We start from the raw sequence: 26,517 nt of genomic DNA, 5'->3' as shown, positions 1-26,517 counted from the left end.
GTGTGCTTGGGACTTACGCTCAAATATGTTTAGTTGCTCTAGTTAGACTAACTAATTTGATCATTAGCTCTACTTTTCTCTTCCCAACACCAAAATGATGCTAATCACATCATTAGAGTCTGGCCCACCTATCTCTCTCTTGCCCCCAAAACCACTTTCAATCAAATCATTTTCCTTCTTCCCTCTCTATTCACGGAAAACAGCTTCTCTTCTCTAAACCACCATAAAACTAAAACACCACCTCTTCATCTTCTCTATAAAACCTACTTTCATTTTCAAGAAAAATCAAACCAACACTCATCAAAGATCATGGCTAGAACTAAGGGAAACCATGCTAACTTTAGAACTCCCTCACCATCACCTTCTCCTCCTCGTTCCCCTTCACCACCGTCACCACCATCTTCTCCGACCAACCAACCACCCATCTCACCAGAATCCTCAGAACAAACTCCACCTCAAACTATTACTCACACTTCACCTCTAAACAAACCAAAAATTCAAAACCCCAAAACCATTGAAGAACCTTCTTCCAAAACTTCTCCAACAAAACTCTCTCTTCCAGAAGAAGTTGATCCTTTAAAATTCATTCTACCACCATTATTCCAAGCTACGGCCCCCAACTTGAATCAAACTCCTCCTCACCTTAAGACTAAGGCAAAGAAGGCAAACTCAGCTCCATCACTGCGAAGAAGATCTTCCAGGCTATTATTAGCAAGAGGAACCAAGAAAACGGGGGAAATAGACAACACTATCCATGAGATAAGTGACTCAGATGGAGAAAATGCTTACTCTTCTCAACAGCCAAACCCTAACTCTTCTCTTCAGAAAACCGCTTCTCTCCCTGAAAATCCGGAAACAACTAATCCACCTACAAATGGGGAAAACAAATCGCTGCAAAATCAGGATGATTTTGTGGAAGTTGAACCAACCGCTGCCTCTGATAAACCCCCTTCTCCAATCGAAACTCTAAAAGAAATCCCGAAATCTCCTTCGAAACAAGAAGACAAAGAAGAAGTTCCAGCTGCTCAAGAACGTTCTCTGGGAAGCTCTCGTACCAGGAACAAAGGAAAGAGGAAGCTAACTATAGACTCAGAACCTTCTCAGATCAAACAGTCAGTTTCAAAAAGGGGTAAAACTCATAATCTATCTGTGTCTAGGTCTAAGTTTATTCCTCTAATTGATCCTGATTTAACCAAAAACTTCTTTGACAAATGGTCCTCTAGACCCGTTGGGGTAGGTCGTTATTTTGATTTTCAAAAATTAGAAGATGCTGAAATCTTTGTTAAACAATACCCTGATGCTCTAGGTTGGGTTCCTTTTCTTCAAATTAGGGAAAAATATTATCCAGAAGCTGTTCAAGCTTTCTATTGTATGGCCGAATGTTATCCAGACAAAAATGTGATCATTTCTCACATTACGGGAGTCAAAGTAGAAATTAATTTAGAAACAATCTCTAAATTGTTAAACATTCCTCTAGAGGGTCCAGTTGTGTTTGGTGATGATTGGTATGATGTACTTCATCTAAATCGTAATGTTGTTTTTGACACTATCTACAAACCAAATGCAACTGATCTTTCTTGTTCAAATTTGTTGCACATTCCACAAATTCTTGCCAATATGTGTCACAATAGTTTCCTTCCTAAAAGTGGCCCTTTTAATCATATCTCACACAATGATATTTTGTTGATTTATCACATGTTCACTAGAGAACAAGTTAATCTCCCTTTCATCATTCTCAAAAATATGATGATTGCTGCTAACTCCACAATTAAAACAGGCACTGTTCCATATGGAATGGCCCTCTCCAAAATCTTTAGGTTACTTGAAATCCCTCTGCATGATGAGATATCTAGCTTCAAAATCTCAACTTTTGGACCCAAAAATGTCCACCAAATGAAAACTAAACCTGACTCATTCATTACCCCTGTTGTGAATCAGTCTCAATCTCATGGTCTCAAAAGAAAAAGCCCTATCTCTATAGAACATCTTTTGAAATGTCTCCAAAATGAAACCACTACTCATAGAGAATGTTCTCCTGTTTCACAAGAACATGCTAAGTTGTTAGACAACTTTGCCAAAAATCCCATTCTTCCTAAATTTCAAGACTTGAATGAAATGAAAAGCTTTTTTGAAGAAGCTGCTCCAGCAAACAAACTTTATGTTGCTGCTCCTATCTTTGTCTCTCCACCAAGGCACAATTATTCAGCTCTCTTTCGCTCAGAATCAATTGATAAATTTTTTGCGGATCCACCCTTCTATGATTCATCTGTTCCTTTGCAATCTGCATCTCCTTCTTTTAATGTCTTGACTGGAGCTTCTCTTCCTCCTTCAATGAATGAGCACCCTCCTAAGAGGTCAAAAACTGAGAAAAACATTAGAAGGATTAGGAAAGATATTCTTAAAATGTTTGAATCTCTGCATGGTATTATGAATCATATTGTGTATGATTCCATGGAAAGGACATTGCTTAGGCAGTGGTATACAAGTCTTGCTGCAAAATGGGGTGTTGATGCGCCAATGGCAAATCCATTTCCTCCACCTCCTGCTATCCCTATGCCTGTTCCTTCAGCATCATCCTCATCAGATGTGTCTTCTCCATCATCTTGATTTTCTGATGCATTCCCTCCTTTTTTATGTGACAAAGGGGGAGAAAATAATAGAAGTACTTTTGTCTTTGGAATGATATTGCTTTGCACTAAATGCATACAAGGACATAACTGTAGGTTGCTGGTTGCTTCTTAAAATGTGTTGCTGCCTTGTATCATTATGCCATGTACTTCTGTATTATGAACTTATATATTTTGTCTTTATGCTATTTTGCTATCTTATGTTATTTTGATATTTCAATCATATATGAACTTGAAAAATGTATCATGATCTCTATAAATGAATGAAATTATATTCTGGTTCATTATTGCATATATTCTCAAGTTATTAAAAAGATCTTGAATGCTAAAATTGAGGGGGAGCTATTGATAAAATTATTTCACAATATTATCAAAATCTCAATTTCTAATATCAAAATTAAAAACAAATTATAAATGTTTGTCATCATCAAAAAGGGGGAGATTGTTGAGAACAAAATCCATTATTTGATGTTTTAAAGATCACAAACATTCTATAGTTTTTAACTTGTTATCTACTAATATGTTTTGTGAGAAATGTTTCATGAAGAATGTTCTTGTTAAAGAGAAGAACATTCTAAGCTTATAAATAATCTCATCAAAGCAAAAGAGCAAAAAGACACACATATACTTTCTGCTACATCATTGAAAGGAAGAATACAATATTCCCTTTGTCTCACCAAAAGAGGATAAAAAAACTTTTGCAACAAAAGGAATATTCAAAGGCTCACGTGAGTCTTAGAAGAAAGAAGAAACAATCTAAGCCTACACAAGAAGAACGTTCTAAAGGATGTTCTGGTAAAGGTACAACAAGATAAGGATGTCATCCTAATGCCACCATATCACAGCTGGCCTACAGTCACGCGTATGTACTCTTTCCCAAACAGCTGGAACTCAAAGAATGTCTGAAGAACATTCTGCAACTCACAAAGGTTTCCTTTTTGAGTATCCTTGCGCGCCAAGCTACAAAAACACAAGCATATGGGCTGTTTTTGGAAAGGACAACACAGCTGTATTTGTCTGTCAAGCTTCAAGACAAAGGCTTCTATAAATACAAGCACACATCCTTGTTAATTCTCAAGAGCTTACAAACAAGATTATCATACTCTCTCAAAGCAAAATAAAATCTCTCTCACGTGAATATCAATTAGAATATTCACAAGCTCTTCAACTACAACAAACAAACAAACTTCTACTCTTTCACTAGATTTGGATCATAATCTTTTAAGTTTGTTTTATCATAATCTCATACAAGTGTTGAGAAAATAGGATCCACAACATAAACTCTCTTACAAACACAAAGTGTATTTAGATCTCAAGTCTATTGGGCTTAATAGTTTGAGATAGAACTTTTCTTGTGTGATCAAGAATCGTAGAAGCCTGCTGAGGTTGATAATACAGAGTGTAACGGACTGATCTGGTGTGATCAACATATTATAGTGCTATTAAGAAGTTTCTGATAGCAGGATACTATAGTGGATAATCTCACACGTAGTGTGGGGACTGGACGTAGCCGGTTAGGCGAACCAGGATAAATTCTCTTGTGTTCTCTCTTCTCTCATCTCTTAATTTCTGGCCGTCACATATAACCTATAACTAACTATATTAATTTTCCAGAGTGCTCTGGTCCTTAAACTAAAACTAAATAATTAACCTACTACTTAATAATTATCCAGAACTTTCTGGTCCTATTTATTTTATTCTTAATATCTCCAGAGTTCTCTGGTCCTTTATCGCTTTATTTATTTCAGTTATATATATCCAGAGTTTTCTGGTCCTTTACTGCTTTATTTATTTCAGTTCTATATCCAGAGTTTTCTGGTCCTTTACTGCTTTATTTATTTCAGTATTTTATTCCAGAACTTTCTGGTCCTTGTATTTATTTCATTATCCAGAGTTCTCTAGTCTTAATATTATAATATTTTATTATTACTCACTTAACACTAACCAAGAATTTTTCTTGAGCTTATATACTTATTTAAGTTTCAGGAATAAATTTTAAAAGGGTCACAATTCAAACCCCCCCTTTCTTGTGACGTTTATTGCTACTTCAGATACCTTTGGTAATGGTTTGAAATTTCAATTTATAATCTGACATATATCAATGTTATGTTATCTTAATGATCATATCTATAACATATGGATGATTTAAATATTTATGTCCCTGTTGTTTGGCAAGACAACTTGACCTATATTTTAAGTCTCATAAAATGTTAAAATAAAATAACATGATAAAGAGTTAGAAAAATAATAATTTTCGTTAAGGTTATTTATGTAAAATCTACTAAACAAGAACTTTTAATCACTTGTCAAAAAATAAAAAACTTTTAATCATTAGAGCTTAATTTGATACACTATCCGTGTATAAAGTTTAAGATTGTCAACCAATCAGATAGAAATCATATATGTGACTTTAGTAGTAAGTATGATTAAAGGCAAATATTTTTAATGATGTAACAAACTGGATTAATTGATAATGTAAAAACTCTTGATATAGGTAGTGTAAATATTATTTTAATATTTTTTATTTGAATTTTTATCATTCAAGTTTATGAAATATATGTAATTATATGTTCGTAGTTTTTTTCTTTACGATTTAATCTCTAAAACATCATATTAAACTTAAAAACAATGAAACAAGTTGTAATAATTTTTTTTCCAATTAATAATAAAACTTAGAAAAGTTAACCAACATTAAATGGTTGGTACAATTTTTCAATTTTCTTATGGATACAATTATTGTTATCTTGGTAAATCTTCAATGTTTCTTTATGGTCTTCAAGTCCCATTTTGTCAAATCATTGAACCCTGCACAAAAATGAATAAAAAAATTAGACCAAAATAAAAATGTTCTAGAAATTAAATAATAATCAGGTTTTGTGCGTTTCATGGAGAGATGTAAGGTTAGATTATAAGGAATTCACCGTTTTACCTCGTTCCATTTAAAAAACAAGGTATGCATATGTGCGAGTTTGAAAGAAAAACTTACGTGTTGCAATCGACGCTTGGATCAAAAGGAACATTGAGAGTAATGTTGCAAAGAGTTGGTAGTTGTTTTGATCTATCTGGGTTAACTCCGAATCTTGATGCAGCCGGTTTGAGACAATTGCACACATCCCTCCGAATCTGAGTGGTGTTAGCCTTTTGATTTAAATCAGTTATTCCTGCACAACAATAACTAGTTGGTGTAGCAGGGCCAACTCCCTGCAAAAAAGGCAGACATGGCAACAAGGAAAAAAGAGCCGAAGAGCAGCTCACGTCATCAATTTGGCGTGCATCTAATGTTGCTACTAGCATGCCTAAAACCATCACAACCATAGAAAGAGATATAATTTGCTTCCTCAACATTTTAATTTAAATATTTGTATGTGTATGATGTTTTTGTGGATGTTTAGAATGACTGGACTCTGCAAGTATGCCTTAATTTATATGCAAAACCTGTTACGATTTTTTTAGTAACTCTTTAAATTTTTTGTTTATTTTTAATGTTAAAAAAGTCTTGTTATTGATTTCATATTTTATTCCTTATTATTCTTATATAAAAGGGAAATGTTTTGACCTTCAATTTTCTTGGTCAAACTTATAATAAAGACAATCAATTCTTACTATAAAAAATTGTAAGAAAATAATGTACTCGAAATTCTTTTTAAAGTAGTTTTTTTTTTATTCTGTTCCCACGTTTTGTCATGTTAATCTTGTTAGTTATAGTATATCATTTAATCATCGAAGATAGATGGATTGCGATATCTCTTATTAACTCATTGTTCGGTTATCTGAAAGGATATTGTTAGTTAATATTATAATCTTTGCGTTGTATTTTTTTTAGTTTCTCATCATGTAAAGATTAATAGTTTTTAAAGTACTATAAAATAGAAAATGTACTACTTTTATAAAATTATAATTCCAATTAAATATATTTTTAAAAATAAAATATTTTTTTAATAGGATGAAATTTATAGAAATTTTACAATTCTATCTATAAATTTTAATAGAACTAATTTTTTTATTTTCTTTTAAAAATTTAATTTGGGTAAGTATTGTCTATAGTGGTGGGTTTCTTTTGAAAGGGTCTATAATGGTGGTTGTAACATCCATTTAAAGTTTTCGTATATGGGGTTTAAACTTCGGCCTTTAAGGCTATAAAAATAAGTTCTTATTGTTGAGCTAACTCCTCATGTGTTATTATTTTCCATAATTAAAAAAACTCAAACCATGTATATTTCAATTTCAAACAAAAAAAAATCGTTCTCTACGTGATGTTGTTATATAAGAAATTAGTGAACAAGATCATTAAATTCCTATTGGTCAAATACTTAACTCAAATGTTTCTCATGGTATGCGTGTTTTGAAAGATGATTAATCACTTCTCTCTTCTCTCTCTTCTTTCTCTCCATCCTTACCCACCGCCGTATCACACCAAAAACCACCCTTCTTATTCTCCCCAACATCCAAAAGATCTCCACAAACATGTAGATTCTTGTGTGGGTGGTGTGCTTGCGTCACCGTCGCACCACCTCCACTCGTCCGTAGGTGGCAATCAGCTTGAATACCTCATGTGGCCTTTCACCGCCCCAAGTGGCTCTCTTTCAACTCCTAATATTTACCCTTCTTCCAATCTTCCGGATCTAGGAACAATGGATTTTTTGAAACCTTTCAAGGGTTGGTCCTCCGTCTTATACAGTATTCTGCAGCCACCGCCATCGATGAGGTGGTGGGTAGTTGTATTGCTTAAAACGTTGGTTGTCATGTTAATTTCTGCATCACCGACGTCTGGTTTAAAGACCCTTTCAAGTCTAATTATGTCGATCACGAATATGTGTTAAACGTTATTTTAACTTGTTGAATTGATCTAATATTAAGAAATATTGTCTTGTCTCGTTGATATTTCATCATTCTAATTATATATAGGTTCGTGATTTCTTTAAACTAGGAGATACCTTTGGTAATGGTTTGAAATTTCAATTTATAATCTGACATATATCAATGTTATGTTATCTTAATGATCATATCTATAACATATGGATGATTTAAATATTTATGTCCCTGTTGTTTGGCAAGACAACTTGACCTATATTTTAAGTCTCATAAAATGTTAAAATAAAATAACATGATAAAGAGTTAGAAAAATAATAATTTTCGTTAAGGTTATTTATGTAAAATCTACTAAACAAGAACTTTTAATCACTTGTCAAAAAATAAAAAACTTTTAATCATTAGAGCTTAATTTGATACACTATCCGTGTATAAAGTTTAAGATTGTCAACCAATCAGATAGAAATCATATATGTGACTTTAGTAGTAAGTATGATTAAAGGCAAATATTTTTAATGATGTAACAAATTGGATTCATTGATAATGTAAAAACTCTTGATATAGGTAGTGTAAATATTATTTTAATATTTTTTATTTGAATTTTTATCATTCAAGTTTATGAAATATATGTAATTATATGTTCGTAGTTTTTTTCTTTACGATTTAATCTCTAAAACATCATATTAAACTTAAAAACAATGAAACAAGTTGTAATAATTTTTTTTCCAATTAATAATAAAACTTAGAAAAGTTAACCAACATTAAATGGTTGGTACAATTTTTCAATTTTCTTATGGATACAATTATTGTTATCTTGGTAAATCTTCAATGTTTCTTTATGGTCTTCAAGTCCCATTCTGTCAAATCATTGAACCCTGCACAAAAAAGAATAAAAAAATTAGACCAAAATAAAAATGTTCTAGAAGTTAAATAATAATCAGGTTTTGTGATTTTCAAGAAGAGATGTAAGGTTAGATTATAAGGAATTCACCGTTTTACCTCGTTCTATTTAAAAAACAAGGTATGCATATGTGCGAGTTTGAAAGAAAAACTTACGTGTTGCAATCGACGCTTGGATCAAAAGGAACATTGAGAGTAATGTTGCAAAGAGTTGGTAGTTGTTTTAATCTATCTGGGTTAACTCCGAATCTTGATGCAGCCGGTTTGAGACAATTGCACACATCCCTCCGAATCTGAGTGGTGTTAGCCTTTTGATTTAAATCAGTTATTCCTGCACAACAATAACTAGTTGGTGTAGCAGGGCCAACTCCCTGCAAAAAAGGCAGACATGGCAACAAGGAAAAAAGAGCCGAAGGGCAGCTCACGTCATCAATTTGGCGTGCATCTAATGTTGCTACTAGCATGCCTAAAACCATCACAACCATAGAAGGAGATATAATTTTCTTCCTCAACATTTTAATTTAAATATTTGTATGTGTATGATGTTTTTGTGGATGTTTAGAATGACTGGTCTCTGCAAGTATGCCTTAATTTATATGCAAAACCTGTTACGATTTTTTTAGTAACTCTTTAAATTTTTTGTTTATTTTTAATGTTAAAAAAGTCTTGTTATTGATTTCATATTTTATTCCTTATTATTCTTATATAAAAGGGAAATGTTTTGACCTTCAATTTTCTTGGTCAAACTTATAATAAAGACAATCAATTCTAACTATAAAAAATTGTAAGAAAATAATGTACTCGAAATTTTTTTTAAAGTAGTTTTTTTTTTATTCTGTTCCCACGTTTTGTCTTGTTAATCTTGTTAGTTATAGTATATCATTTAATCATCGAAGATAGACGGATTGTGATATCTCTTACTAATTCATTGTTCGGTTATCTGAAAGGATATTGTTAGTTAATATTATAATCTTTGCGATGTATTTTTTATAGTTTCTCTTCATGTAAAGATTAATAGTTTTTAAAGTACTATAAAATAGAAAATGTACTACTTTTATAAAAATATAATTCCAATTAAATATATTTTTAAAAATAAAATATTTTTTTAATAGGATGAAATTTATAGAAATTTTACAAATCTATCTATAAATTTTAATAAAACTAATTTTTTTATTTTCTTTTAAAAATTTAATTTGGGTAAGTATTGTCTATAGTGGTGGGTTTCTTTTGAAAGGGTCTATAATGGCGGTTGTAACATCCATTTAAAGTTTTCGTATATGGGGTTTAAACTTCGGCCTTTAAGGCTATAAAAATAAGTTCTTATTGTTGAGCTAACTCCTCATGTGTTATTATTTTCCATAATTAAAAAAACTCAAACCATGTATATTTCAGCTTCAAACAAAAAAAATCGTTATGTACGTGATGTTGTTATATTAGAAATTAGTGAACAAGATCATTAAATTCCTATTGGTCAAATACTTAACTCAAATGTTTCTCATGGTATGCGTGTTTTGAAAGATGATTAATCACTTCTCTCTTCTCTCTCTTCTTTCTCTCCATCCTTACCCACCGCCGTATCACACCAAAAACCACCCTTCTTATTCTCCCCAACATCCAAAAGATCTCCACAAACATATAGATTCTTGTGTGGGTGGTGTGCTTGCGTCAACGTCGCACCACCTCCACTCGTCCGTAGGTCGCAATCAGCTTGAATACCTCATGTGGCCTTTCACCGCCCCAAGTGGCTCTCTTTCAACTCCTAATATTTACCCTTCTTCCAATCTTCCGGATCTAGGAACAATGGATTTTTTGAAACCTTTCAAGGGTTGGTCCTCCGTCTTATACAGTATTCTGCAGCCACCACCATCTATGAGGTGGTGGGTAGTTGTATTGCTTAAAACGTTGGTTGTCATGTTAATTTTTGCATCACTGATGTCTGGTTTAAAGACCCTTTCATGTCTAATTATGTCGATCACGAATATGTGTTAAACGTTATTTTAATTTGTTGAATTGATCTAATATTAAGAAATATTGTCTTGTCTCGTTGATATTTCATCATTCTAATTATATATAGGTTCGTGATTTCTTTAAACTAGGAGATACCTTTGGTAATGGTTTGAAATTTCAATTTATAATCTAACATATATCAATGTTATGTTATCTTAATGATCATATCTATAACATATGGATGATTTAAATATTTATGTCCCTGTTGTTTGGCAAGACAACTTGACCTATATTTTAAGTCTCATAAAATGTTAAAATAAAATAACATGATAAAGAGTTAGAAAAATAATAATTTTCGTTAAGGTTATTTATGTAAAATCTACTAAACAAGAACTTTTAATCACTTGTCAAAAAAAAAAAAGAACTTTTAATCATTAGAGCTTAATTTGATACACTATCCGTGTATAAAGTTTAAGATTGTCAACCAATCAGATAGAAATCATATATGTGACTTTAGTAGTAAGTATGATTAAAGGCAAATATTTTTAATGATGTAACAAATAGGATTCATTGACAAAGTAAAAACTCTTGATATAGGTAGTGTAAATATTATTTTAATATTTTTATTTGAATTTTACTCATTCAAGTTTATGAAATATATGTAATTATATGTTCGTAGTTTTTTTCTTTACGATTTAATCTCTAAAATATCATATTAAACTTAAAAACAATGTAACAAGTTGTAATAATTTTTTTCAATTAATAATAAAACTTAGAAAAGTTAACCAACATTAAATGGTTGGTACAATTTTTCAATTTTCTTATGGATACAATTATTGTTATCTTGGTAAATCTTCAATGTTTCTTTATGGTCTTCAAGTCCCATTTTGTCAAATCATTAAACCCTGCACAAAAATGAATAAAAAAATTAGACCAAAATAAAAATGTTCTAAAAATGAAATAATAATCAGGTTTTGTGCGTTTCAAGAAGAGATGTAAGGTTAGATTATAAGGAATTCACCGTTTTACCTCGTTCCACTTAAAAAACAAGGTATGCATATGTGCAAGTTTGAAAGAAAAACTTACGTGTTGCAATCGACGCTTGGATCAAAAGGAACATTGAGAGTAATGTTGCAAAGAGTTGGTAGTTGTTTTGATCTATCTGGGTTAACTCCGAATCTTGATGCAGCCGGTTTGAGACAATTGCACACATCCCTCCGAATCTGAGTGGTGTTAGCCTTTTGATTTAAATCAGTTATTCCTGCACAACAATAACTAGTTGGTGTAGCAGGGCCAACTCCCTGCAAAAAAGGCAGACATGGCAACAAGGAAAAAAGAGCCGAAGGGCAGCTCACGTCATCAATTTGGCGTGCATCTAATGTTGCTACTAGCATGCCTAAAACCATCACAACCATAGAAAGAGATATAATTTTCTTCCTCAACATTTTAATTTAAATATTTGTATGTGTATGATGTTTTTGTGGATGTTTAGAATGACTGGTCTCTGCAAGTATGCCTTAATTTATATGCAAAACCTGTTACGATTTTTTTAGTAACTCTTTAAATTTTTTGTTTATTTTTAATGTTAAAAAAGTCTTGTTATTGATTTCATATTTTATTCCTTATTATTCTTATATAAAAGGGAAATGTTTTGACCTTCAATTTTCTTGGTCAAACTTATAATAAAGACAATCAATTCTAACTATAAAAAATTGTAAGAAAATAATGTACTCGAAATTCTTTTTAAAGTAGTTTTTTTTTTTTTATTCTGTTCCCACGTTTTGTCATGTTAATCTTGTTAGTTATAGTATATCATTTAATCATCGAAGATAGACGGATTGTGATATCTCTTACTAATTCATTGTTCGGTTATCTGAAAGGATATTGTTAGTTAATGTTATAATCTTTGCGATGTATTTTTTTTAGTTTCTCATCATGTAAAGATTAATAGTTTTTAAAGTACTATAAAATAGAAAATGTACTACTTTGATAAAAATATAATTCCAATTAAATATATTTTTAAAAATATAATATTTTTTTAATGGGATGAAATTTATAGAAATTTTACAATTCTATCTATAAATTTTAATAAAACTAATTTTTTTATTTTCTTTTAAAAATTAAATTTGGGTAAGTATTGAATATAGTGGTGGGTTTCTTTTGAAAGGGTCTATAATGGTGGTTGTAACATCCATTTAAAGTTTTCGTAAATGGGGTTTAAACTTCGGCCTTTAAGGCTATAAAAATAAGTTCTTATTGTTGAGCTAACTCCTCATGTGTTATTATTTTCGATAATTAAAAAAACTCAAACCAGGTATATTTCAATTTCAAACAAAAAAAAAAATCGTTCTCTACGTGATGTTGTTATATAAGAAATTAGTGAACAAGATCATTAAATTCCTATTGGTCAAATACTTAACTCAAATGTTTCTCATGGTATGCGTGTTTTGAAAGATCATTAATCACTTCTTTCTTCTCTCTCTTCTTTCTCTCCATCCTTACCCACCGCCGTATCACACCAAAAACCACCCTTCTTATTCTCCCCAACATCCAAAAGATCTCCACAAACATGTAGATTCTTGTGTGGGTGGTGTGCTTGCGTCACCGTCGCACCACCTCCACTCGTCCGTAGGTGGCAATCAGCTTGAATACCTCATGTGGCCTTTCACCGCCCCAAGTGGCTCTCTTTCAACTCCTAATATTTACCCTTCTTCCAATCTTCCGGATCTAGGAACAATGGATTTTTTGAAACCTTTCAAGGGTTGGTCCTCCGTCTTATACAGTATTCTGCAGCCACCGCCATCGATGAGGTGGTGGGTAGTTGTATTGCTTAAAACGTTGGTTGTCATGTTAATTTCTGCATCACCGACGTCTGGTTTAAAGACCCTTTCAAGTCTAATTATGTCGATCACGAATATGTGTTAAACGTTATTTTAACTTGTTGAATTGATCTAATATTAAGAAATATTGTCTTGTCTCGTTGATATTTCATCATTCTAATTATATATAGGTTCGTGATTTCTTTAAACTAGGAGATACCTCTAGTAATGGTTTGAAATTTCAATTTATAATCTGAACATATATCAATGTTATGTTATCTTAATGATCATATATATAACATATGGATGATTTAAATATTTATGTCCCTGTTGTTTGGCAAGACAACTTGACCTATATTTTAAGTCTCATATAAAATATTAAAATAAAATGACATGATAAAGAGTTAGAAAAATAACAATTTTCGTTAAGGTTATTTATGTAAAATCTACTAAACAAGAACTTTTAATCACTTGTCAAAAGAAAAAGAACTTTTAATCATTAGACCTTAATTTGATACACTATCCGTGTATAAAGTTTAAGATTGTCAACCAATCAGATAGAAATCATATATGTGACTTTAGTAGTAAGTATGATTAAAGGCAAATATTTTTAATGATGTAACAAATTGGATTCATTGATAATGTAAAAACTCTTGATATAGGTAGTGTAAATATTATTTTAATATTTTTTATTTGAATTTTTATCATTCAAGTTTATGAAATATATGTAATTATATGTTCGTAGTTTTTTTCTTTACGATTTAATCTCTAAAACATCATATTAAACTTAAAAACAATGAAACAAGTTGTAATAATTTTTTTTTCCAATTAATAATAAAACTTAGAAAAGTTAACCAACATTAAATGGTTGGTACAATTTTTCAATTTTCTTATGGATACAATTATTGTTATCTTGGTAAATCTTCAATGTTTCTTTATGCTCTTCAAGTCCCATTCTGTCAAATCATTGAACCCTGCACAAAAAAGAATAAAAAAATTAGACCAAAATAAAAATGTTCTAGAAATTAAATAATAATCAGGTTTTGTGATTTTCAAGAAGAGATGTAAGGTTAGATTATAAGGAATTCACCGTTTTACCTCGTTCCATTTAAAAAACAAGGTATGCATATGTGCGAGTTTGAAAGAAAAACTTACGTGTTGCAATCGACGCTTGGATCAAAAGGAACATTGAGAGTAATGTTGCAAAGAGTTGGTAGTTGTTTTGATCTATCTGGGTTAACTCCGAATCTTGATGCAGCCGGTTTGAGACAATTGCACACATCCCTCCGAATCTGAGTGGTGTTAGCCTTTTGATTTAAATCAGTTATTCCTGCACAACAATAACTAGTTGGTGTAGCAGGGCCAACTCCCTGCAAAAAAGGCAGACATGGCAACAAGGAAAAAAGAGCCGAAGGGCAGCTCACGTCATCAATTTGGCGTGCATCTAATGTTGCTACTAGCATGCCTAAAACCATCACAACCATAGAAAGAGATATAATTTTCTTCCTCAACATTTTAATTTAAATATTTGTATGTGTATGATGTTTTTGTGGATGTTTAGAATGACTGGTCTCTGCAAGTATGCCTTAATTTATATGCAAAACCTGTTACGATTTTTTTAGTAACTCTTTAAATTTTTTGTTTATTTTTAATGTTAAGAAAGTCTTGTTATTGATTTCATATTTTATTCCTTATTATTCTTATATAAAAGGGAAATGTTTTGACCTTCAATTTTCTTGGTCAAACTTATAATAAAGACAATCAATTCTAACTATAAAAAATTGTAAGAAAATAATGTACTCGAAATTTTTTTTAAAGTAGTTTTTTTTTTATTCTGTTCCCACGTTTTGTCTTGTTAATCTTGTTAGTTATAGTATATCATTTAATCATCGAAGATAGACGGATTGTGATATCTCTTACTAATTCATTGTTCGGTTATCTGAAAGGATATTGTTAGTTAATATTATAATCTTTGCGATGTATTTTTTTTAGTTTCTCATCATGTAAAGATTAATAGTTTTTAAAGTACTATAAAATTGAAAATGTACTACTTTTATAAAAATATAATTCCAATTAAATATATTTTTAAAAATAAAATATTTTTTTAATAGGATGAAATTTATAGAAATTTTACAAATCTATCTATAAATTTTAATAAAACTAATTTTTTTATTTTCTTTTAAAAATTTAATTTGGGTAAGTATTGTCTATAGTGGTGGGTTTCTTTTGAAAGGGTCTATAATGGCGGTTGTAACATCCATTTAAAGTTTTCGTATATGCGGTTTAAACTTCGGCCTTTAAGGCTATAAAAATAAGTTCTTATTGTTGAGCTAACTCCTCATGTGTTATTATTTTCCATAATTAAAAAAACTCAAACCATGTATATTTCAGCTTCAAACAAAAAAAATCGTTATGTACGTGATGTTGTTATATTAGAAATTAGTGAACAAGATCATTAAATTCCTATTGGTCAAATACTTAACTCAAATGTTTCTCATGGTATGCGTGTTTTGAAAGATGATTAATCACTTCTCTCTTCTCTCTCTTCTTTCTCTCCATCCTTACCCACCGCCGTATCACACCAAAAACCACCCTTCTTATTCTCCCCAACATCCAAAAGATCTCCACAAACATATAGATTCTTGTGTGGGTGGTGTGCTTGCGTCAACGTCGCACCACCTCCACTCGTCCGTAGGTCGCAATCAGCTTGAATACCTCATGTGGCCTTTCACCGCCCCAAGTGGCTCTCTTTCAACTCCTAATATTTACCCTTCTTCCAATCTTCCGGATCTAGGAACAATGGATTTTTTGAAACCTTTCAAGGGTTGGTCCTCCGTCTTATACAGTATTCTGCAGCCACCACCATCTATGAGGTGGTGGGTAGTTGTATTGCTTAAAACGTTGGTTGTCATGTTAATTTTTGCATCACTGATGTCTGGTTTAAAGACCCTTTCATGTCTAATTATGTCGATCACGAATATGTGTTAAACGTTATTTTAATTTGTTGAATTGATCTAATATTAAGAAATATTGTCTTGTCTCGTTGATATTTCATCATTCTAATTATATATAGGTTCGTGATTTCTTTAAACTAGGAGATACCTTTGGTAATGGTTTGAAATTTCAATTTATAATCTAACATATATCAATGTTATGTTATCTTAATGATCATATCTATAACATATGGATGATTTAAATATTTATGTCCCTGTTGTTTGGCAAGACAACTTGACCTATATTTTAAGTCTCATAAAATGTTAAAATAAAATAACATGATAAAGAGTTAGAAAAATAATAATTTTCGTTAAGGTTATTTATGTAAAATCTACTAAACAAGAACTTTTAATCACTTGTCAAAAAAAAAAAAGAACTTTTAATCATTAGAGCTTAATTTGATACACTATCCGTGTATAAAGTTTAAGATTGTCAACCAATCAGATAGAAATCATATATGTGACTTTAGTAGTAAGTATGATTAAAGGCAAATATTTTTAATGATGTAACAAATAGGATTCATTGACAATGTAAAAACTCTTGATATAGGTAGTGTAAATATTATTTTAATATTTTTATTTGAATTTTACTCATTCAAGTTTATGAAATATATGTAATTATATGTTCGTAGTTTTTTTCTTTACGATTTAATCTCTAAAATATCATATTAAACTTAAAAACAATGTAACAAGTTGTAATAATTTTTTTCAATTAATAATAAAACTTAGAAAAGTTAACCAACATTAAATGGTTGGTACAATTTTTCAATTTTCTTATGGATACAATTATTGTTATCTTGGTAAATCTTCAATGTTTCTTTATGGTCTTCAAGTCCCATTTTGTCAAATCATTGAACCCTGCACAAAAATGAATAAAAAAATTAGACCAAAATAAAAATGTTCTAAAAATGAAATAATAATCAGGTTTTGTGCGTTTCAAGAAGAGATGTAAGGTTAGATTATAAGGAATTCACCGTTTTACCTCGTTCCACTTAAAAAACAAGGTATGCATATGTGCAAGTTTGAAAGAAAAACTTACGTGTTGCAATCGACGCTTGGATCAAAAGGAACATTGAGAGTAATGTTGCAAAGAGTTGGTAGTTGTTTTGATCTATCTGGGTTAACTCCGAATCTTGATGCAGCCGGTTTGAGACAATTGCACACATCCCTCAGAATCTGAGTGGTGTTAGCCTTTTGATTTAAATCAGTTATTCCTGCACAACAATAACTAGTTGGTGTAGCAGGGCCAACTCCCTGCAAAAAAGGCAGACATGGCAACAAGGAAAAAAGAGCCGAAGGGCAGCTCACGTCATCAATTTGGCGTGCATCTAATGTTGCTACTAGCATGCCTAAAACCATCACAACCATAGAAAGAGATATAATTTTCTTCCTCAACATTTTAATTTAAATATTTGTATGTGTATGATGTTTTTGTGGATGTTTAGAATGACTGGTCTCTGCAAGTATGCCTTAATTTATATGCAAAACCTGTTACGATTTTTTTAGTAACTCTTTAAATTTTTTGTTTATTTTTAATGTTAAGAAAGTCTTGTTATTGATTTCATATTTTATTCCTTATTATTCTTATATAAAAGGGAAATGTTTTGACCTTCAATTTTCTTGGTCAAACTTATAATAAAGACAATCAATTCTAACTATAAAAAATTGTAAGAAAATAATGTACTCGAAATTCTTTTTAAAGTAGTTTTTTTTTTTTTATTCTGTTCCCACGTTTTGTCATGTTAATCTTGTTAGTTATAGTATATCATTTAATCATCGAAGATAGACGGATTGTGATATCTCTTACTAATTCATTGTTCGGTTATCTGAAAGGATATTATTAGTTAATATTATAATCTTTGCGATGTATTTTTTTTAGTTTCTCATCATGTAAAGATTAATAGTTTTTAAAGTACTATAAAATAGGAAATGTACTACTTTGATAAAAATATAATTCCAATTAAATATAATTTTAAAAATATAATATTTTTTTAATAGGATGAAATTTATAGAAATTTTACAATTCTATCTATAAATTTTAATAAAACTAATGTTTTTATTTTCTTTTAAAAATTTAATTTGGGTAAGTATTGTCTATAGTGGTGGGTTTCTTTTGAAAGGGTCTATAATGGTGGTTGTAACATCCATTTAAAGTTTTCGTATATGGGGTTTAAACTTCAGCCTTTAAGGCTATAAAAATAAGTTCTTATTGTTGAGCTATCTCGTTATGTGTTATTATTTTCCATAATTAAAAAAACTCAAACCATGTATATTTCAATTTCAAACAAAAAAAATCGTTCTCAACGTGATTTTGTTATATAAGAAATTAGTGAACAAGATCATTAAATTCCTATTGGTCAAATACTTAACTCAAATATTTCTCATGGTATGCGTGTTTTGAAAGATCATTAATCACTTCTCTCTTCTCTCTCTTCTTTCTCTCCATCCTTACCTACCGCCGTATCACACCAAAAACCACCCTTCTTCTTCTCCCCAACATCCAAAAGATCTCCACAAACATATAGATTCTTGTGTGGGTGGTGTGCTTGCGTCACCGTCGCACCACCTCCACTCGTCCGTAGGTCGCAATCAGCTTGAATACCTCATGTGGCCTTTCACCCCCCCAAGTGGCTCTCTTTCAACTCTTAATATTTACCCTTCTTCCAATCTTCCGGATCTAGGAACAATGGATTTTTTGAAACCTTTCAAGGGTTGGTCCTCCGTCTTATACAGTATTCTGCAGCCACCGCCATCTATGAGGTGGTGGGTAGTTGTATTGCTTAAAACGTTGGTTGTCATGTTAATTTCTGCATCACCGACGTCTGGTTTAAAGACCCTTTCAAGTCTAATTATGTGGATCACGAATATGTGTTAAACGTTATTTTAACTTGTTGAATTGATCTAATATTAAGAAATATTGTTTTGTCTCGTTGATATTTCATCATTCTAATTATATATAGGTTCGTGATTTCTTTAAACTAGGAGATACCTCTAGTAATGGTTTGAAATTTCAATTTATAATCTGAACATATATCAATGTTATGTTATCTTAATGATCATATATATAACATATGGATGATTTAAATATTTATGTCCCTGTTGTTTGGCAAGACAACTTGACCTATATTTTAAGTCTCATATAAAATATTAAAATAAAATGACATGATAAAGAGTTAGAAAAATAACAATTTTCGTTAAGGTTATTTATGTAAAATCTACTAAACAAGAACTTTTAATCACTTGTCAAAAGAAAAAGAACTTTTAATCATTAGACCTTAATTTGATACACTATCCGTGTATAAAGTTTAAGATTGTCAACCAATCAGATAGAAATCATATATGTGACTTTAGTAGTAAGTATGATTAAAGGCAAAAAAATTTAATGATGTAACAAATTGGATTCATTGACAATGTAAAAACTCTTGATATAGGTAGTGTAAATATTATTTTAATATTTTTTATTTGAATTTTTATCATTCAAGTTTATGAAATATATGTAATTATATGTTCGTAGTTTTTTTCTTTACGATTTAATCTCTAGAACATCGTATTAAACTTAAAAACAATGAAACAAGTTGTAATAATTTTTTTTTCCAATTAATAATGAAACTTAGAAAAGTTAACCAACATTAAATGGTTGGTACAATTTTTCAATTTTCTTATGGAAACAATTATTGTTATCTTCGTAAATCTTCAATGTTTCTTTATGGTCTTCAAGTCCCATTTTGTCAAATCATTGAACCCTGCACAAAAATGAATAAAAAAATTAGACCAAAATAAAAATGTTTTAGAAATTAAATAATAATCAGGTTTTGTGATTTTCAAGAAGAGATGTAAGGTTAGATTAAAAGGAATTCACCGTTTTACCTCGTTCCATTTAAAAAACAAGGTATGCATATGTGCGAGTTTGAAAGAAAAACTTACGTGTTGCAATCGACGCTTGGATCAAAAGGAACATTGAGAGTAATGTTGCAAAGAGTTGGTAGTTGTTTTGATCTATCTGGGTTAACTCCGAATCTTGATGCAGCCGGTTTGAGACAATTGCACACATCCCTCCGAATCTGAGTGGTGTTAGCCTTTTGATTTAAATCAGTTATTCCTGCACAACAATAACTAGTTGGTGTAGCAGGGCCAACTCCCTGCAAAAAAGGCAGACATGGCAACAAGGAAAAAAGAGCCGAAGGACAGCTCACGTCATCAATTTGGCGTGCATCTAATGTTGCTACTAGCATGCCTAAAACCATCACAAGCATAGAAAGAGAAATAATTTTCTTCCTCAACATTTTAATTTAAATATTTGTATGTGTATGATGTTATTGTGGATGATTAGAATGATTGGTCTCTGCAAGTATGCCTTAATTTATATGTAAAACCTGTTACGAGTTTTTTAGTAACTCTTTAAATTTTTTGTTTATTTCTAATGTTAAAAAAGTCTTGTTATTGATTTCATATTTTATTCCTTATTATTCTTATATAAAAGGGATATGTTTTGACCTTCAATTTTCTTGGTCAAACTTATAATAAAGACAATCAATTCTAACTATAAAAAATTGTAAGAAAATAATGTACTCGAAATTCTTTTTAAAGTAGTTTTTTTTTTTTATTCTGTTCCCACGTTTTGTCATGTTAATCTTGTTAGTTATAGTATATCATTTAATCATCGAAGATAGACGGATTGTGATATCTCTTACTAATTCATTGTTCGGTTATCTGAAAGGATATTGTTAGTTAATATTATAATCTTTGCGATGTATTTTTTTTAGTTTCTCATCATGTAAAGATTAATAGTTTTTAAAGTACTATAAAATAGAAAATGTACTACTTTGATAAAAATATAATTCCAATTAAATATATTTTTAAAAATATAATATTTTTTTAATAGGATGAAATTTATAGAAATTTTACAAATCTAACTATAAATTTTAATAAAACTAATTTTTTTATTTTCTTTTAAAAATTTAATTTGGGTAAGTATTGTCTATAGTGGTGGGTTTCTTTTGAAAGCGTCTATAATGGTGGTTGTAACATCCATTTAAAGTTTTCGTATATGGGATTTAAACTTCAGCCTTTAAGGCTATAAAAATAAGTTTTTATTGTTGAGCTAACTCCTTATGTGTTATTATTTTCCATAATTAAAAAAACTCAAACCATGTATATTTCAATTTCAAACAAAAAAAATCGTTCTCTACGTGATTTTGTTATATAAGAAATTAGTGAACAAGATCATTAAATTCCTATTGGTCAAATACTTAACTCAAATGTTTCTCATGGTATGTGTGTTTTGAAAGATCATTAATCACTTCTCTCTTCTCTCTCTTCTTTCTCTCCATCCTTACCCACCGCCGTATCACACCAAAAACCACCCTTCTTATTCTCCCCAACATCAAAAAGATCTCCACAAACATGTAGATTCTTGTGTGGGTGGTGTGCTTGCGTCACCGTCGCACCACCTCCACTCGTCCGTAGGTAGCAATCAGCTTGAATACCTCATGTGGCCTTTCACCGCCCCAAGTGGCTCTCTTTCAACTCCTAATATTTACCCTTCTTCCAATCTTCCGGATCTAGGAACAATGGATTTTTTGAAACCTTTCAAGGGTTGGCCATCCGTCTTATACAGTATTCTGCAGCCACCGCCATCTATGAGGTGGTGGGTAGTTGTATTGCTTAAAACGTTGGTTGTCATGTTAATTTCTGCATCACCGACGTCTGGTTTAAAGACCCTTTCAAGTCTAATTATGTGGATCACGAATATGTGTTAAACGTTATTTTAACTTGTTGAATTGATCTAATATTAAGAAATATTGTTTTGTCTCGTTGATATTTCATCATTCTAATTATATATAGGTTCGTGATTTCTTTAAACTAGGAGATACCTCTAGTAATGGTTTGAAATTTCAATTTATAATCTGAACATATATCAATGTTATGTTATCTTAATGATCATATATATAACATATGGATGATTTAAATATTTATGTCCCTGTTGTTTGGCAAGACAACTTGACCTATATTTTAAGTCTCATATAAAATATTAAAATAAAATGACATGATAAAGAGTTAGAAAAATAACAATTTTCGTTAAGGTTATTTATGTAAAATCTACTAAACAAGAACTTTTAATCACTTGTCAAAAGAAAAAGAACTTTTAATCATTAGACCTTAATTTGATACACTATCCGTGTATAAAGTTTAAGATTGTCAACCAATCAGATAGAAATCATATATGTGACTTTAGTAGTAAGTATGATTAAAGGCAAAAAAATTTAATGATGTAACAAATTGGATTCATTGACAATGTAAAAACTCTTGATATAGGTAGTGTAAATATTATTTTAATATTTTTTATTTGAATTTTTATCATTCAAGTTTATGAAATATATGTAATTATATGTTCGTAGTTTTTTTCTTTACGATTTAATCTCTAGAACATCGTATTAAACTTAAAAACAATGAAACAAGTTGTAATAATTTTTTTTTTCAATTAATAATGAAACTTAGAAAAGTTAACCAACATTAAATGGTTGGTACAATTTTTCAATTTTCTTATGGAAACAATTATTGTTATCTTCGTAAATCTTCAATGTTTCTTTATGGTCTTCAAGTCCCATTTTGTCAAATCATTGAACCCTGCACAAAAATGAATAAAAAAATTAGACCAAAATAAAAATGTTCTAGAAATTAAATAATAATCAGGTTTTGTGCGTTTCATGGAGAGATGTAAGGTTAGATTATAAGGAATTCACCGTTTTACCTCGTTCCATTTAAAAAACAAGGTATGCATATGTGCGAGTTTGAAAGAAAAACTTACGTGTTGCAATCGACGCTTGGATCAAAAGGAACATTGAGAGTAATGTTGCAAAGAGTTGGTAGTTGTTTTGATCTATCTGGGTTAACTCCGAATCTTGATGCAGCCGGTTTGAGACAATTGCACACATCCCTCCGAATCTGAGTGGTGTTAGCCTTTTGATTTAAATCAGTTATTCCTGCACAACAATAACTAGTTGGTGTAGCAGGGCCAACTCCCTGCAAAAAAGGCAGACATGGCAACAAGGAAAAAAGAGCCGAAGGACAGCTCACGTCATCAATTTGGCGTGCATCTAATGTTGCTACTAGCATGCCTAAAACCATCACAAGCATAGAAAGAGAAATAATTTTCTTCCTCAACATTTTAATTTAAATATTTGTATGTGTATGATGTTTTTGTGGATGATTAGAATGATTGGTCTCTGCAAGTATGCCTTAATTTATATGTAAAACCTGTTACGAGTTTTTTAGTAACTCTTTAAATTTTTTGTTTATTTCTAATGTTAAAAAAGTCTTGTTATTGATTTCATATTTTATTCCTTATTATTCTTATATAAAAGGGATATGTTTTGACCTTCAATTTTCTTGGTCAAACTTATAATAAAGACAATCAATTCTAACTATAAAAAATTGTAAGAAAATAATGTACTCGAAATTCTTTTTAAAGTAGTTTTTTTTTTTTATTCTGTTCCCACGTTTTGTCATGTTAATCTTGTTAGTTATAGTATATCATTTAATCATCGAAGATAGACGGATTGTGATATCTCTTACTAATTCATTGTTCGGTTATCTGAAAGGATATTGTTAGTTAATATTATAATCTTTGCGATGTATTTTTTTTAGTTTCTCATCATGTAAAGATTAATAGTTTTTAAAGTACTATAAAATAGAAAATGTACTACTTTGATAAAAATATAATTCCAATTAAATATATTTTTAAAAATATAATATTTTTTTAATAGGATGAAATTTATAGAAATTTTACAAATCTATCTATAAATTTTAATAAAACTAATTTTTTTATTTTCTTTTAAAAATTTAATTTGGGTAAGTATTGTCTATAGTGGTGGGTTTCTTTTGAAAGCGTCTATAATGGTGGTTGTAACATCCATTTAAAGTTTTCGTATATGGGATTTAAACTTCAGCCTTTAAGGCTATAAAAATAAGTTTTTATTGTTGAGCTAACTCCTTATGTGTTATTATTTTCCATAATTAAAAAAACTCAAACCATGTATATTTCAATTTCAAACAAAAAAAAATCGTTCTCTACGTGATTTTGTTATATAAGAAATTAGTGAACAAGATCATTAAATTCCTATTGGTCAAATACTTAACTCAAATGTTTCTCATGGTATGTGTGTTTTGAAAGATCATTAATCACTTCTCTCTCCTCTCTCTTCTTTCTCTCCATCCTTACCCACCGCCGTATCACACCAAAAACCACCCTTCTTATTCTCCCCAACATCCAAAAGATCTCCACAAACATGTAGATTCTTGTGTGGGTGGTGTGCTTGCGTCACCGTCGCACCACCTCCACTCGTCCGTAGGTAGCAATCAGCTTGAATACCTCATGTGGCCTTTCACCGCCCCAAGTGGCTCTCTTTCAACTCCTAATATTTACCCTTCTTCCAATCTTCCGGATCTAGGAACAATGGATTTTTTGAAACCTTTCAAGGGTTGGTCGTCCGTCTTATACAGTACTCTGCAGCCACCGCCATCTATGAGGTGGTGGGTAGTTGTATTGCTTAAAATGTTGGTTGTCATGTTAATTTCTGCATCACCGACGTCTGGTTTAAAGACCCTTTCAAGTCTAATTATGTGGATCACGAATATGTGTTAAACGTTATTTTAACTTGTTGAATTGATCTAATATTAAGAAATATTGTTTTGTCTCGTTGATATTTCATCATTCTAATTATATATAGGTTCGTGATTTCTTTAAACTAGGAGATACCTCTAGTAATGGTTTGAAATTTCAATTTATAATCTGAACATATATCAATGTTATGTTATCTTAATGATCATATATATAACATATGGATGATTTAAATATTTATGTCCCTGTTGTTTGGCAAGACAACTTGACCTATATTTTAAGTCTCATATAAAATATTAAAATAAAATGACATGATAAAGAGTTAGAAAAATAACAATTTTCGTTAAGGTTATTTATGTAAAATCTACTAAACAAGAACTTTTAATCACTTGTCAAAAGAAAAAGAACTTTTAATCATTAGACCTTAATTTGATACACTATCCGTGTATAAAGTTTAAGATTGTCAACCAATCAGATAGAAATCATATATGTGACTTTAGTAGTAAGTATGATTAAAGGCAAAAAATTTTAATGATGTAACAAATTGGATTCATTGACAATGTAAAAACTCTTGATATAGGTAGTGTAAATATTATTTTAATATTTTTTATTTGAATTTTTATCATTCAAGTTTATGAAATATATGTAGTTATATGTTCGTAGTTTTTTTCTTTACGATTTAATCTCTAGAACATCGTATTAAACTTAAAAACAATGAAACAAGTTGTAATAATTTTTTTTTTCAATTAATAATAAAACATAGAAAAGTTAACCAACATTAAATGGTTGGTACAATTTTTCAATTTTCTTATGGAAACAATTATTGTTATCTTCGTAAATCTTCAATGTTTCTTTATGGTCTTCAAGTCCCATTTTGTCAAATCATTGAACCCTGCACAAAAATGAATAAAAAAATTAGACCAAAATAAAAATGTTTTAGAAATTAAATAATAATCAGGTTTTGTGATTTTCAAGAAGAGATGTAAGGTTAGATTAAAAGGAATTCACCGTTTTACCTCGTTCCATTTAAAAAACAAGGTATGCATATGTGCGAGTTTGAAAGAAAAACTTACGTGTTGCAATCGACGCTTGGATCAAAAGGAACATTGAGAGTAATGTTGCAAAGAGTTGGTAGTTGTTTTGATCTATCTGGGTTAACTCCGAATCTTGATGCAGCCGGTTTGAGACAATTGCACACATCCCTCCGAATCTGAGTGGTGTTAGCCTTTTGATTTAAATCAGTTATTCCTGCACAACAATAACTAGTTGGTGTAGCAGGGCCAACTCCCTGCAAAAAAGGCAGACATGGCAACAAGGAAAAAAGAGCCGAAGGACAGCTCACGTCATCAATTTGGCGTGCATCTAATGTTGCTACTAGCATGCCTAAAACCATCACAAGCATAGAAAGAGAAATAATTTTCTTCCTCAACATTTTAATTTAAATATTTGTATGTGTATGATGTTTTTGTGGATGATTAGAATGATTGGTCTCTGCAAGTATGCCTTAATTTATATGTAAAACCTGTTACGAGTTTTTTAGTAACTCTTTAAATTTTTTGTTTATTTCTAATGTTAAAAAAGTCTTGTTATTGATTTCATATTTTATTCCTTATTATTCTTATATAAAAGGGATATGTTTTGACCTTCAATTTTCTTGGTCAAACTTATAATAAAGACAATCAATTCTAACTATAAAAAATTGTAAGAAAATAATGTACTCGAAATTCTTTTTAAAGTAGTTTTTTTTTTTTATTCTGTTCCCACGTTTTGTCATGTTAATCTTGTTAGTTATAGTATATCAT

At 30.4% G+C, this 26,517-nt stretch overlaps 8 protein-coding genes across 8 annotated transcripts; all 8 read right to left on the bottom strand.

The window, feature by feature from the left end:
- Positions 1–5,422: 5,422 nt before the first annotated feature.
- Positions 5,423–5,972, bottom strand: LOC120579586 (non-specific lipid-transfer protein). The gene is made up of 3 exons (XM_039832034.1): positions 5,883–5,972; positions 5,614–5,828; positions 5,423–5,432 (listed from the first exon to the last, which is right to left on the bottom strand). The coding sequence occupies exons 1-3, from the start codon at positions 5,970–5,972 to the stop codon at positions 5,423–5,425; spliced, it is 315 nt and encodes a 104-aa protein (XP_039687968.1).
- A 2,329-nt stretch (positions 5,973–8,301) lies between these two features.
- Positions 8,302–8,851, bottom strand: LOC120579585 (non-specific lipid-transfer protein). The gene is made up of 3 exons (XM_039832033.1): positions 8,762–8,851; positions 8,493–8,707; positions 8,302–8,311 (listed from the first exon to the last, which is right to left on the bottom strand). Exons 1-3 carry the CDS (start codon positions 8,849–8,851, stop codon positions 8,302–8,304), a joined length of 315 nt encoding a protein of 104 aa, XP_039687967.1.
- Positions 8,852–11,181: 2,330 nt separating this feature from the next.
- LOC120579584 (non-specific lipid-transfer protein) lies at positions 11,182–11,728 on the bottom strand. Its single transcript, XM_039832032.1, has 3 exons — positions 11,639–11,728; positions 11,370–11,584; positions 11,182–11,188 (listed from the first exon to the last, which is right to left on the bottom strand). The coding sequence occupies exons 1-3, from the start codon at positions 11,726–11,728 to the stop codon at positions 11,182–11,184; spliced, it is 312 nt and encodes a 103-aa protein (XP_039687966.1).
- Positions 11,729–14,066: 2,338 nt separating this feature from the next.
- Positions 14,067–14,616, bottom strand: LOC120579583 (non-specific lipid-transfer protein). The gene is made up of 3 exons (XM_039832031.1): positions 14,527–14,616; positions 14,258–14,472; positions 14,067–14,076 (listed from the first exon to the last, which is right to left on the bottom strand). The coding sequence occupies exons 1-3, from the start codon at positions 14,614–14,616 to the stop codon at positions 14,067–14,069; spliced, it is 315 nt and encodes a 104-aa protein (XP_039687965.1).
- A 2,327-nt stretch (positions 14,617–16,943) lies between these two features.
- Positions 16,944–17,493, bottom strand: LOC120579582 (non-specific lipid-transfer protein). Its single transcript, XM_039832030.1, has 3 exons — positions 17,404–17,493; positions 17,135–17,349; positions 16,944–16,953 (listed from the first exon to the last, which is right to left on the bottom strand). Exons 1-3 carry the CDS (start codon positions 17,491–17,493, stop codon positions 16,944–16,946), a joined length of 315 nt encoding a protein of 104 aa, XP_039687964.1.
- Positions 17,494–19,828: 2,335 nt separating this feature from the next.
- On the bottom strand, positions 19,829–20,378 carry LOC120579581 (non-specific lipid-transfer protein). Its single transcript, XM_039832029.1, has 3 exons — positions 20,289–20,378; positions 20,020–20,234; positions 19,829–19,838 (listed from the first exon to the last, which is right to left on the bottom strand). Exons 1-3 carry the CDS (start codon positions 20,376–20,378, stop codon positions 19,829–19,831), a joined length of 315 nt encoding a protein of 104 aa, XP_039687963.1.
- Positions 20,379–22,712: 2,334 nt separating this feature from the next.
- Positions 22,713–23,262, bottom strand: LOC120579580 (non-specific lipid-transfer protein). Its single transcript, XM_039832028.1, has 3 exons — positions 23,173–23,262; positions 22,904–23,118; positions 22,713–22,722 (listed from the first exon to the last, which is right to left on the bottom strand). The coding sequence occupies exons 1-3, from the start codon at positions 23,260–23,262 to the stop codon at positions 22,713–22,715; spliced, it is 315 nt and encodes a 104-aa protein (XP_039687962.1).
- Positions 23,263–25,597: 2,335 nt separating this feature from the next.
- LOC120579579 (non-specific lipid-transfer protein) lies at positions 25,598–26,147 on the bottom strand. The gene is made up of 3 exons (XM_039832027.1): positions 26,058–26,147; positions 25,789–26,003; positions 25,598–25,607 (listed from the first exon to the last, which is right to left on the bottom strand). The coding sequence occupies exons 1-3, from the start codon at positions 26,145–26,147 to the stop codon at positions 25,598–25,600; spliced, it is 315 nt and encodes a 104-aa protein (XP_039687961.1).
- Positions 26,148–26,517: the final 370 nt, after the last annotated feature.

This window comes from Medicago truncatula, chromosome 3 (genome assembly GCF_003473485.1).
Source record: "Medicago truncatula cultivar Jemalong A17 chromosome 3, MtrunA17r5.0-ANR, whole genome shotgun sequence".
Lineage (NCBI taxonomy): Eukaryota > Viridiplantae > Streptophyta > Magnoliopsida > Fabales > Fabaceae > Medicago > Medicago truncatula.
This window is presented reverse-complemented; position numbering and strand designations above follow the sequence as displayed.

Bases quoted from the DNA above. Each gene is read 5' to 3' on its own strand.
- LOC120579586 (XM_039832034.1), bottom strand. From the start codon at position 5,972: ATGTTGAGGAAGCAAATTATATCTCTTTCTATGGTTGTGATGGTTTTA. The intron at 5,829-5,882 runs GTGAGCTGCTCT...CCTTTTTTGCAG, and splicing joins ATGCACGCCAAATTGATGAC to GGAGTTGGCCCTGCTACACC.
- LOC120579585 (XM_039832033.1), bottom strand. From the start codon at position 8,851: ATGTTGAGGAAGAAAATTATATCTCCTTCTATGGTTGTGATGGTTTTA. The intron at 8,708-8,761 runs GTGAGCTGCCCT...CCTTTTTTGCAG, and splicing joins ATGCACGCCAAATTGATGAC to GGAGTTGGCCCTGCTACACC.
- LOC120579584 (XM_039832032.1), bottom strand. From the start codon at position 11,728: ATGTTGAGGAAGAAAATTATATCTCTTTCTATGGTTGTGATGGTTTTA. The intron at 11,585-11,638 runs GTGAGCTGCCCT...CCTTTTTTGCAG, and splicing joins ATGCACGCCAAATTGATGAC to GGAGTTGGCCCTGCTACACC.
- LOC120579583 (XM_039832031.1), bottom strand. From the start codon at position 14,616: ATGTTGAGGAAGAAAATTATATCTCTTTCTATGGTTGTGATGGTTTTA. The intron at 14,473-14,526 runs GTGAGCTGCCCT...CCTTTTTTGCAG, and splicing joins ATGCACGCCAAATTGATGAC to GGAGTTGGCCCTGCTACACC.
- LOC120579582 (XM_039832030.1), bottom strand. From the start codon at position 17,493: ATGTTGAGGAAGAAAATTATATCTCTTTCTATGGTTGTGATGGTTTTA. The intron at 17,350-17,403 runs GTGAGCTGCCCT...CCTTTTTTGCAG, and splicing joins ATGCACGCCAAATTGATGAC to GGAGTTGGCCCTGCTACACC.
- LOC120579581 (XM_039832029.1), bottom strand. From the start codon at position 20,378: ATGTTGAGGAAGAAAATTATTTCTCTTTCTATGCTTGTGATGGTTTTA. The intron at 20,235-20,288 runs GTGAGCTGTCCT...CCTTTTTTGCAG, and splicing joins ATGCACGCCAAATTGATGAC to GGAGTTGGCCCTGCTACACC.
- LOC120579580 (XM_039832028.1), bottom strand. From the start codon at position 23,262: ATGTTGAGGAAGAAAATTATTTCTCTTTCTATGCTTGTGATGGTTTTA. The intron at 23,119-23,172 runs GTGAGCTGTCCT...CCTTTTTTGCAG, and splicing joins ATGCACGCCAAATTGATGAC to GGAGTTGGCCCTGCTACACC.
- LOC120579579 (XM_039832027.1), bottom strand. From the start codon at position 26,147: ATGTTGAGGAAGAAAATTATTTCTCTTTCTATGCTTGTGATGGTTTTA. The intron at 26,004-26,057 runs GTGAGCTGTCCT...CCTTTTTTGCAG, and splicing joins ATGCACGCCAAATTGATGAC to GGAGTTGGCCCTGCTACACC.